This window comes from Oreochromis aureus, linkage group 17 (genome assembly GCF_013358895.1).
Source record: "Oreochromis aureus strain Israel breed Guangdong linkage group 17, ZZ_aureus, whole genome shotgun sequence".
In the NCBI taxonomy this organism is placed as follows: domain Eukaryota; kingdom Metazoa; phylum Chordata; class Actinopteri; order Cichliformes; family Cichlidae; genus Oreochromis; species Oreochromis aureus.
Window position 1 is genome coordinate 24,734,330 of NC_052958.1, and position 11,722 is coordinate 24,746,051.

Sequence of the window (11,722 nt, forward strand, 5' to 3'; positions counted from 1 at the left end):
GAGACAGAAGAGGGGTTGGCAGCAAGCTGGGAGATGACAGCCAACAGTCGCCAGGACACGATCAGAGAGACTGCAAAGCTTCAAGGGGCAGCACTAAGTCACAAGACTGTAACTAAAGGCAGCAGGTTGAACTAAATGCATTACAGTAATTAGGAACTTTGTAAAAGATGAAGCTAGGAGTTAGAAAACTCCATATCAAGTAATGAACATGCTGACTATTTATGTGGAGTAATGCCATAGCTAATATGTTTACTAGGTGGTGGTTAGTTTAAAAAAAACAACAGAGTTCTGGTTTGGAAACTCTGGTGGGTGTGGCAATACTACTAATACTGGCAATACTAACTACTAACAGAGTACATTTCCAGATGACGCGTCTGAAATAAGCAACACCATCAGCTGCAGTTTTAATAGAATTTCCTGGGAAAACTTTATTTGTGGATTCATAAATACTAAAACAAATTGTTCATGAGACATTTTACAGAACAGGAAAATATGACACAAAAAGTCCATCAAACACACAAATCCGATCAACTTAGTAGACTATTAGTTCATTAACACACCGAGCACACCATTTAAACTTTAATGGTTTTTAAAAAGAAACCAGGTTTCCAGTAAAAAAAAAAATTAAAAAAAAAAATCGTATTAGCAACAGTCCTAAGCTCCTTGAGCAAAGCAAATTCAATTTAAAGTTTGAGAGGTTTGTTTAGTCTGGTATACAGGGTGTCATAAGGGTTTTGGCAGCTGTCTTAAATAGTTTAGCCTCCAGCATTTTTCTGCATCCCAGAGAATTGCTAGGACTAAAGACGGCAAATTGCCAGTGACAGCCAGTGTCCATGAAAACCAGGACGTCTATCAGACCAGCTGAGAGTACCTAGGACACACCAGGCTTTAACTATTTATAAAAGCTTAGTGCATATTACAGTTCAATATGGGGTTGCTTTACTGGTGATGTGGGCATCAGAAGAGTTTGGGCAGCTGTCTCAGGCGGCTCAGGTCCAGGATGTTTCCCAGTGAGCCCTCTGTCTGACGGAGGTTTGCCCTGACAAAAGATGGCTGCCTGTTGGAATGGTTCTTTTTGTCACTGGTGTGTGGTTCAGTGTGGTTGGCTAATAGCTGCATTTTGGGGCGCAGATCCTGGATCAGCTGACTCTGTGGGAGGAACCTGGCATTCACAGCTTCTGTCAAGGGTGCACGATCTGATGTCTCCTGAACTCCCACCTCCTTTTGCTCCACCTCATCTTCGCCATCCTCTTCCTCGATCAACCCATACTTTCTCATGTACTTTCTGGTGGCCAGAGACATGTTACTAGGTGATGGCAGAGAATCACTGGTGGAGGAGGGAGTGAGACTAGAATGAGGAATGTGGCCTCCCAAGGACAGCCTGCTGAGCTGAGAGTCACTCAAGTAGTGCAGGGCAATGGCGTTGGCCTCCAGGCTCAGATCCACGCTGCCTCCTGGACACAGAGTGCTGGCTGTCGGCTCAGAAACTCTCAGTCTAGAAAGTACTGCTGCCGGGTTGATGCTCGCCAGAGTGCTGACAGTACACACAGAGAAAAACAGTCATAACATCGGCTATGAACCTGTTGCACAGATGCATTACATTCCAACACTGACAGGATAAAGTGTAGCAACATAGTTAAGATAAAGCAGACCCTTCATCTACCTTAGTGAGATACAAATTCCTCGATAGCTTGTGTCTTATCCGATTTAGGCTGTGCATTTGAGAGTTACACAGGGGAGTCAGGCATCTCTGATTTGTTGCCTTCAATTTCAGAGTACACATTGTGTCCAGAGTTGTATGCAGTGATGAATGTAACACTGTAAAAAAGCCAATCAACCTCTGTGGGAGTAGAGTTTAGGTAGCTGTTCTGCACATGGCGTTTAAGAACATAACAGTAAAAAAAGTAATCATATCCCTAAAATGACACAGGGCTTTCAGAAAGATATCTAGTGCAACTTACTTTATTCCCCACTGCTTTGTAATGCATTACTGTAAAATTCAATTTGACTAGAAAATCTTTAGAAGAAAAATAAAACAGTGCTTTCAAGGAATACTGTTAAATGTTCAGCCATACATCAGAACAAGATGCAGCATGTGATTCAAGTGGTGGGATCACTTAAATTTCGAGAGAAGCTAACTGAGTCTAATAATAGAATAAATGCCATGCTGAGGTTGATATTTTCAACATTTACATGGACATTTAATTTAAAAAAACAAACAAACAAAAAAGCAAAACAAAAAAAAACCCCCTCACCCACAATAGTCATGGAAAAGAGACTTAATGTTTAATAATCACATTTCACCATTTTACTCTTTTTTGTAGTTGACGATGTCATATTGTTCTTTGTGATATATCTGTTTTTAATAATCAGGAGGAAAGAAGCAGCAGAGAGGCGTATAAGACTGCAACTCTGCTTCCTGGTCCCAACAATAGTCACATTTTAGGGGGGTTTAATAAATTTGGCCAGATTTCTAGAAATGAGAGCAGCTTCATCCAAAGTGGGATGAATGCCATCTCTACGAACAAGATCAGGTTTTTCCTGGAAACTTCCCAATTATCTGTGAAGCAGACATTTTTTCCGTACACCACTCAGAGAGTTAGCAATTTCAGGAGAACGTGCGGCTAAACATGTCACTCCTGGTCTGATTGGGGAGGGGACCAGAGAAAACTTCACTGAAATCTGGATTCATGAACCTGTACCTAAGTTCAAGCGGCAGTCTGTAGTACAGTTGAGCAGGTTGCAGTAGGAGCCTGCAGCTCTAGATGAGTATTACTTTCATGTTTAAGCGTGGGGCACACAGATATCCATGTATGAGGCGTTTCAGTACCTGGCAGTTTCCACAGCTTCCCGATGGTTTTTGCCAGACTCTGTCAGAACTTCTTCGTCCACGTGGACTCCGAGCTGCTGCAGCTGCCGCAGTGTAGCACTGACCACCGGGTCTTCTACTGGACTCTGCTGCTGCTGCTTCTTGCTGGATGAAGAGGACGACATGGACTGGAAGGACTGAGAACAATCAGAAACTGCTGACAGACTCCTCGTCCTCCTGGATTCGTCCTCCACTTCCTGTTTGCTAGGTGACTCCTGAAGACGACTGGTGAGTTGAGTCTGAGACACATAGAGCAAAAGTAAATCTTTATATGACACACACAGTTCTGTCCTTTGTACCCAGAGAACAAATGAACCCTGTGTTAATTCATGCTGACCAATGGAAAGGAAAAAAGGAAAGGAAAAAATAAGAAGTTCAATTTGGAATTAAAATGTAACGATACACAATCTTCCTGTTTTAGGTTACTTTTACTGAACAGTGATGTCATTGCTCCTTTGACTGATCCTTGTGTTTTTTTTTTCTGTTAATGTTTGACATATTATGTTTTCATCAGGAGGAGGAGGGGGGGGGAAAAAATATCAAGCAATTCTGTAAACGCTGTCCTACATCAATGACTGGCAACACTTCCCCAGCAGTGGGCAGTGCCAAGAGATTCATGCAGCGCTTTCTGGAAAGGAAGGGTCTATTCCTATCATTCTGACTGCAAACAGTCAAACTGTTACGTTTTATTAGACCAGGCATCAAATAGGTTTGCAGATACTATTTTGTCTCACCATGAGGTTGTGGTAGAAGGTGTCCTGTTCCTCTGTAGGCTTGTACATGCTGAGACTTTCTCCCAGAACTGGACTGCTGATGTTGAAAAGAGCAAAGGCGTTGGTGAGATAGCTCCACAACAGCGGTTTAACTTTTTGCTAAACTTCAGCAGCACCACAGGCTTATTCAGTGTCACTGCAAATCAAACCATCAATTTACAAAAAGAAAACAATGAAAGCAGAAGTTAAGACCCATTAACTGAGTGGATTTATCTCAGTTACACGAGGTTATGTCAGTACTTCTGCAGTACAGAGAAATTTGAGCTAAAAATAATTTGTTTCTTTAAATGGCACCTGTTCTCACCTGTGCACACCAGGTGGGGAGCAGGGAGCTGAATGACCTCTGTCACTGTCAGCACTACCCGCAGGCCTGATGAGTGATGATGAAGAGTTTGAGGGGCTAGAAGAGGAAGATGAAGGTGGAGGCTTGGGTGTAGATGGGGGCCCAGTGGAGGAGGGAGGGTGCACTTGCTCTTCCTGATGTGAGGTGGGCTGTGCAGGACTCCCCCAGAACAGACTAGCACCTGGAAAAAGAGTGATGGGGAAAAATGGTGATGATGTGAGCTGTAAACCTCTTCCTGGTGATTTGAGTGCTCAGTAAACACTCACCTGTCTCTACGGCGATGCTGGCCACACTCGTGGGCGTGTGTATGTCACCTGGGGACTGGTTAGAGGACTGAAGCTTCTTCTGAGCCTCCAGGAGCATCTGGACCTGCCCGATTATCAGAAAATATTAACTGCAGCAAGGATGCAACCACGTTAAACAGTACTTGTTGAAAATAGCCAGCACTACTATCAACAGAAGCCTTTAAATACAGCCACAGTTCCAGTTTCAGGCCTCTTCCTGGTTCCCTGTGCACCAATGACAAGTCCTTGTTCTTGTTCATGACGTATGTATTCTGGTTGTGTTGTGTGGAAAGAGTACAGCTGTTACCTGAGCCTGCAGCAGGCGCAGCTGGTGCTCCTGATGGAGGAGGAGCTGGTAGGTGTCTGGTGGTACAACTCTACCAGCCTGATAACAGCACTGATTCATACAGGAGGGTTGGGAAAGCCAGGGCGAGGACACAGGGTCTGCTGCTGCATGGGAATGTGGGAAGGAGGCTGGGGGTCTGCAGGGGAAGGAAGAAGTAGGAGGGCGGACAAGTGTGCAGGGAGGAGAGTGGTGGTAGGTGGACAGGGGAGTAGAGGCATCAGGGTTGAGAGGAGCTGGGTGGCTGGAGGAGCGTGGAGGCGAAACATGTTGATGGGATGGAGAGGGGGCAGAGCAAGTGAATGATGGAGGAACAGACTGATTGGTGGAGGCAGGAGGTACAGAAAGAGTTGGATGGTTGCTAGGAGGAGGAGGAGGAGCAGGGATGAGACTAGAAGGAGAAGGATCATTATGATGGGACACGGGTGAAGCAGCAGGAGGGAGACCTGGGGAGGCAATAATGGCGGTACAGTTGTAGGGATGGTTAGAGCAGCAGGTGCAGGGCTGCTGTGGGTTGGAGTTGGGGTTGGGGGTGCTTTGAAGATAAGGAGGAGTTCTAGGGGCTGAAGAGGAGGTTCCACGTGGATGAGCTAGAGGCTTGCAGGCAGAGGCAGGATTGGGCTGAGTGCAGGTGAAGCTGGAGTCAATCAGCAGAGAGAGCTCAGGAACAGATGGCTCCACCCGCCGAGCCTGAAAGGAACAACAGATTACTGCAGAGAGAGAGAGAGAGAGAGAGAGAGAGAGACACACACACACACACACACACACACACACACACACACACACACACACACACACACACACACACACACACACACACACACACAAAAAAAGAACCCCACACCCAACACAAAGTTGCTACTACATCATCAGCAACATCAATATGCACTAACCATTTACTAACCCCAACCCAACACACACACACAAACACACAGACAGAGAAAGACAGACACAGACAGACACAGAGAGAAAGCCAGCAAGACAGAGAAGAACAAAGTGTTTTCAGGTCACCGAAAGAAGATGACGAATGTTTTTTTTGTCAGCAAGCAGGAGTGGGGACCAAAAAAGTATAAAAAGTACACATCCACATTTAAATCATATGTTGTGGATTTCTTTACACAAGGCTGGGAAAAAGGAGATGAACATGAAACATTGGATTTGCGAGTCGTGACGCACAAAAGTAAAATATTCCCAACACCTGAGCCTGAAATATCCTAAGGGCTGGGAAACCTAATGTTAAATCTGCACAGCCGCAGAACGGTCAGACCTCACATCTCACACACGTAACATGTTCCACATCTGAGCAAAACATCTGTCACACCAGAAACCACCCTGCAGTGTGTTAACGGCAGCATTGGCCCGAGCCCATTCTGTGACTGACCTGGTGAGCTGGGGTATGAGGGCTTGGGGACGGCCATGGAGAAAGATCATCATCCTCAACTCCAGAGTCCTGATCAGTGACAGAAAGGGCAGCGGCGGGTGGAGGCGCTCTGAGGGCACAAACAATCAGCACACAAGCATTAACACACTTTTTAGTCACCATTGCTAATTGTCCGACAAGTTCTAACTAGTTCATTGGCCTGCCTGCTGAAGGAGATCTGAGCTTCTCTGAAGACCTCCAACTTTCTGCTGTGATCCTCTGAAGTCAGCTCCACCTGCAGAGTCTTTCCATCCACCTGCACTGCCTGCTGAGCATACACAGCACAGTTGATCATGAGTGAATGACTGAGGAGGAGGAGCAATAGTTTAAAACAGGTGCTGTGTTACCTGGTAGAGAGTGGCTGTGTGTGAAGCCGTCAGCAGCTGGCAGTCCAGCTGTGGTCCTGAGCCTCGACAGCGGAAGAACTGAGGAGCTCTGCGAGCGCAACCGAACACAACGAGGAGGAAGGAGCCACCGTCGGACAGCACTCTGAAACACAGCACAGCCGATCAGACATGCGCACAGGTCCAATCCACTCCTTTCTGCCACCGTCACCTCACCTGTCCTGGAGGGTGGAGCTGAACATGAATCTCAGACACCAGGCCCACACCTGAGGGTTGTAGATGTGTGTGACTCCACTCAGCCAGCTGTGGCGAGATAGGAAGCAGAAAGAAATACCCCCACTTAAGAGAAGCAAAAACATCTGGGCTCACATCTGGACTGTTAGAATTCATCTAAAAAAAAATCTTTCATGTCATTTTTTCTCGGTACTCCTACTTGGAGTAGAACATTTCATAAAAAATACAAGTGCCTCTCATTAATTATTCTAAAATTAAAATTAGATTTTCTTAAAATGTGAACAATTTTTAAAAGTAAAACTGCTAATCACATCCCAAAAGAACTACCAGGTGATAATTTGGACTTTTTTTTCCCCCTGGGTTGTTTGATGAAAGGTGAAGCTTACAGTCCGACCAGCGGCAGGCTGGAGGCTTTCGGATCAGACTCAAGCAGCAGGAGCAACTTCCTGGTCTGGTCCATGGTCAGAAACCTGAAAGGAGAACTAAGACGTCAGCAAACGTGATTAGAGGCCGAGACGTGTGGCGATGAACTCTCGCTCTCTCACCCTCTCTGTCGGCTGCTTTCACGCCCCAGCGGTCTGCTTATGTTGGTCAGACTCCTGAACAGAGCAGTCGGGATGATGGGGACACTTCTGACCGGCTCCACTTCCACGCTGACAGACGGACTGATGATTGACCAGCTGAGGGTAAACGTTGCAGCATCAGTCTGCTCACAGCAGGCCACATGCCCTTTGACCTTTAGTAGCTGAGACAGATCTAGAGTCTGTCGGCTGCTCACAAACTGCTGCAACACCTAAAACACCAACACACAGTAAACACAGTTTTGTATTATTGTAGAGTCTTTACCTTACAATATAAAGTGTCTTAAGGCAACTGTTCTTGTGATTCAGCCAAATCACAAGAACAGCTGAAGTGAACACCAGCAGCTGCTGTGCTCCACCTAAAACCACATCTGTGTCAGTCTAAGCATGCATATGCTAAGATCATTGTAGTAAGAAGAGTTGATCATGTGCTGCACTCGCTGCAACACAGCCACAGGGGCCAAAGGCCAGTGTACTCCTAGTGGATAAAATGTTTCCCAAATCACACGTGTGGCTCATCAGTAAGATTTCCACATTAGATTGGTCAGGTCTGGTTAACAACAACTGCCTCTGGTGCTGTTGGCCAACAGCAAAGAAAAAAGAGGGGGAAGCTGTGAAGGAGCACACTCTAGTGGACATGTAGTTGAAGGAACAGCGGTGATGAGGTGTTGGGTAGGAGTGCACAGCATAAGGAGAGAAATGCAGAGAAGAGATAGGAGTGAATTTTGGCTCACCACCAAAAAAGGAAGTGCAGTGAACATGTACTTCAAGATGAGAGAGGAACCCAGGCTGATGTGGGCGGAAGAGCAGAGGCAGGTGAACACAGATGGACTACATCTTATGCAGAATCCGTATCTGAACAAGACATGAGACTGCACGGTGGTGTCACAGGAGAAAATATCTAGGCAGCGTCAAGTGAAGGACTGTAGACTGTAGAATGACTTTGGAAATCATTTGGAAAGAAGAGTGAAGGCAGGATTACGGTGCAGAGTTCAGGGAGAGGTTGAGACAGACTGTTGGTGGTAGGGAAAGTACAGCTGAAGTGTGAGAGAACCTGCCCAGATTGTGTTTGGTGCAGTCTGAATCACGGCAAGTGTTCCACTGAAAAATCACCTAAATCATCTTGGTGGGTCGACACAGAACCAGATCAGCCCAGTGGCATCATAGACTCCGTAACGCATCAGTAAACAGTGTCCGAGGCTATTCACACACTCGACAGGATGAATCTGTTCATAGTTGCTTAATTTGTCCTGACACAACCTGTATTCCTTACTTAAATGCATCACCCCTCCAAAACTATACTGAAACATCTACAGTCTCACTGAGGAGTACGCAGGCAGCTCTATAAAAGCTGAGACATTTGAAACATGTTTGCCTTTTCGGATAAAACTCCCTTCTTTTCAACTTAAATGTGAAACACTTTGTGAACTCTTAAACAGCAACTCAGGAAAACATCTGTGCGGTGGCTGTAAGAGAGCCAGCATCTATCACTGAAGGCTGAGATTATATCAGATTAGAAAAGGCTACACTGGGAAATGTTTTGTCTGTGTAATCTTTAGGCAGTTTCAAGTGGCCACTAGAGGAAGTGGAAGGGCTGAAGGGTAACAAACTCACCTTGAAGCAGTGATGGAGCTCGGCCTCTGATTGGACAACAGTCTCGGTCTGAGAGGAGAATAAACAGGGAACCAGGACGTCTCCAGGCAGAGGAGCAGAGGGAACCTGACCCGAAGCTCCGGCCTGATCCCGACCCGGGTCAAAGCGATCTAGAGTGATTGTGATGCCCTCCTCATCTGAACCACAGCAACACACAGAGGACGGACAGCTGGACTGAGGTGCTCCATGCCACAGACACATTTATAAAAGAGCTGAATCAGCATTCAGGATGAGCTGAAGTTAACCTCTGACCTGAATCGACAGAAACCGTTCCCAATAAGAAACAGTGGAGGCGGGGCTTGTTACTGCGACGGGCATGACGATGCGCCAGACGAAGAGTTTTCTCTAATAGCACCAACCGAGGCTTCCTGCAGAGACACATACCTCATCTGTTGTCACTCAGCAAAGCTTTAAAGTCCACAAACCACAAAGAGCAAGAGCAGGTGGTGTTCATTCTGACAGCAACTACTCCTGTACTTTCAGTCAGTACTTAGGCATCTAAATTCTTTTAGTCTAGTTTTACTGGACTAAAAATGACAAGATTATAGTAGGTTAAATTTGTTATTGATTCAGTGACTAAAATATAAAGTGTAGAAGTCTGTCATGTTTTTATTGCTCTACGTGGTTTAAAAAAAGCATCTTATCTTCTTTGATATCAAATGTGAAAAGTATCCATTCTTAATAACCATCTTAATAACTTAGTATGCAGTCTTTTCCTTCAGCAGACTTTAGCATATGTTAGCAGACCACAAGCAGTGAGTCAAGATCTCAGCTACAGTGTGCTCTCACTACAACAGTGCACAGCCAGTTCTATTGGTCAGCAAGGAAGCAGTTACCTGTGTGAGCTGAGGTGAAGGCGGAGCTTCTCGCCCACAGGGCTGCTGTCCCACAGAGCTGATCTGGATTTAGGGAAACTCAGCGGTGTCCGAGGGTTCACTGAGTTCCTGTACAGCACAAGAGATAAGATGGGGACACTCCAAAAACAGCTTGTTATATTTCATAATAAAATGATTCACATTTTAATCAAGTCACAAAAATGTAATCATTAAAGAATGACTAAAATACGAGGATGACAAGAAATTTTATTTTTTGTATTCAGAGTCCAAGTGTAAAAGTATATTCTGGTCTTCTTCACTGATGTTGACATAAAGTTTTTAAAGAGCTTATTCAATTCACTGTTAAATCTAGGCTAGCTATAGCTCACAGAAACTCACAGACCAGTTCAGTTTATATATCTGATGGTAAGAGATATCTGACGGTAAATTATATAGGGCTTTTCTACTCTGAGTAGCCCTCAAAGGGCCTTATACAACTTGCCTCAATCACCATTTTTCTACCTAAGTGCTTTCTATTTGACATTCATACTCCTAGAGTTGCCCAAATGGGAATGGGAGAGTGGCATCCATGCTGATTGAGGCTTGGGGAAAAAAGGTCCAGAGGAAACTACAGACTGACTATAGTAAGCGTGGGTTTTCAGCAGTGTTTTGGCCTGGAAGGAATATTATTTGTTGTCGTTACCAAGCCAAGTCAAGTGAAGTCAACACGAAAGTTAAAACCTTCTTCCAGCTCAGAATCTGATCACCTCCTTCGCTGCTGTCATAAAGGGGAACACGCGAGACTCACAGCCTGTGATATAATCCGTCCGATAACAGATCAGACCACTGCTGAACCGACAGCTTTCATTTCTCTTGTAGTTTTTGGGAGATGGGGGGTGGGTTATTAAACTATTACTTGCTGTCAAAGGAACTGGCCCTGTAACGGAGCAGCTTAATGACGACTAGCTGTGTGCTAACATTAACTCACCGTGCTCTCGCAGTCTCCTGGAACATTTCACACTGCAGACCCTGGAGGCTTCGCGGGTAGTTCATCGCTGTTGTAGCTGAAAGAAGAGACTGTGACCGCTAAATGGAGCCTGCTGTTACCGACTGCTGGGGTATTTGCGTTAGCCTAGCGATCGGGACATATTAACGCCCTTGCTACCTGCCTAAACGTAACAAAACTAGACTCTTTGGGGAGGTCACTGAAAGATTAATAAAGTTCCAACCTTCCTGAAACGAATTTCTTGTCTGTTACTATCTTAGTAAATCGGGCCGCAAACAATCCGCAGAAAACACAGGTCGGCTACAGTTTAATTATGGCGCTGTTTCCCGACTCGACTGGCGGGGCAACAGAATCAGCCAATAGCAAGTTCCGCCGTAGCCACTCTGGCCAATGGCGTGCCGCTTCTTCTTCTTCTAATTCTAACTCTGTCCATCCTGCTCACTCGTAATGAAGATCTGAAAGTCTTCAGCTCTTCCTCCTGTATTTGAGTCAGTGCCATCATGTCCAAACGATACATCATTGCAGGTCTCACTACCATCTTGTAAACCTTCCTTTTCTTTCTTGCTGCTATCCCTCTGTCACAAATCAACACTGACACTCGTCTCCACCCACTCCACCTGCCTGCAGTCTCTTTTTCACCTCTCTTGTGCGCTGTTTCTTTAAATGGCCAGCGCGAGGTACTCACCTTCACTACCTCTGCTCCTTCATTCACACACGTATTTTTTTCTCTTACATTCCTCTGCTACGAAAGAGTATTAGGGTCACATAAGGAAAAAATATTATTGAACATTTCGAGGTTAAGGTCGTAACTCTATTTTGAAAAAAATTGTTGAAATGTGGAGATTACAGTTAATTAAAGGCAACGTGCCACGGCTCCTACACCCGCTTTAAAATGTCTTGTGTAGATGAGTTATAGAATTTTTTTTTTTAAATTTATGTCAACCTCTTTAGGTTTACCTTGACCAGCAAAAAGCATGGGCTACAAGAGAAAAGTCTGAGCCAGCCAGGTGACACATGATCTATGTATGAGAATCTGTTGAATTATTTGTGTGTTCAG

The 11,722-nt window shown here is 45.2% G+C and overlaps 1 protein-coding gene across 4 annotated transcripts; it reads right to left on the bottom strand.

Moving 5' to 3' along the window:
- Positions 1-404: 404 nt before the first annotated feature.
- Positions 405-11,478, bottom strand: stil (STIL centriolar assembly protein). 4 transcript variants are annotated; one of them, XM_039601470.1, is made up of 16 exons: positions 10,648-11,478; positions 9,681-9,788; positions 9,097-9,212; positions 8,806-8,981; positions 7,156-7,403; positions 6,997-7,080; positions 6,593-6,679; positions 6,380-6,521; positions 6,197-6,300; positions 5,994-6,102; positions 4,577-5,302; positions 4,252-4,354; positions 3,947-4,166; positions 3,604-3,676; positions 2,831-3,108; positions 405-1,534 (listed from the first exon to the last, which is right to left on the bottom strand). In XM_039601470.1, exons 1-16 carry the CDS (start codon positions 10,710-10,712, stop codon positions 958-960), a joined length of 3,216 nt encoding a protein of 1,071 aa, XP_039457404.1. In that variant the 5' UTR covers positions 10,713-11,478; the 3' UTR covers positions 405-957. The 4 variants fall into 4 exon arrangements, with proteins under 4 accessions (XP_039457404.1, XP_039457403.1, XP_031596417.1 ...); XM_039601469.1 differs by having other exon boundaries at positions 3,604-3,679; positions 6,197-6,297; positions 10,648-11,477; XM_031740557.2 differs by having other exon boundaries at positions 3,604-3,679; positions 10,648-11,477.
- Between the last annotated feature and the right edge of the window lie 244 nt (positions 11,479-11,722).

Coding starts and splice junctions, on each gene's coding strand:
- stil (XM_031740557.2), bottom strand. CDS start 10,712: ATGAACTACCCGCGAAGCCTCCAGGGTCTGCAGTGTGAAATGTTCCAG. Junction 8,982..9,096: donor AACGGTTTCTGTCGATTCAG/GTCAGAGGTTAA, acceptor GCTGTGGTTCAG/ATGAGGAGGGCATCACAATC. Junction 3,680..3,946: donor TCCCCACCTGGTGTGCACAG/GTGAGAACAGGT, acceptor TTTCAACATCAG/CAGTCCAGTTCTGGGAGAAA.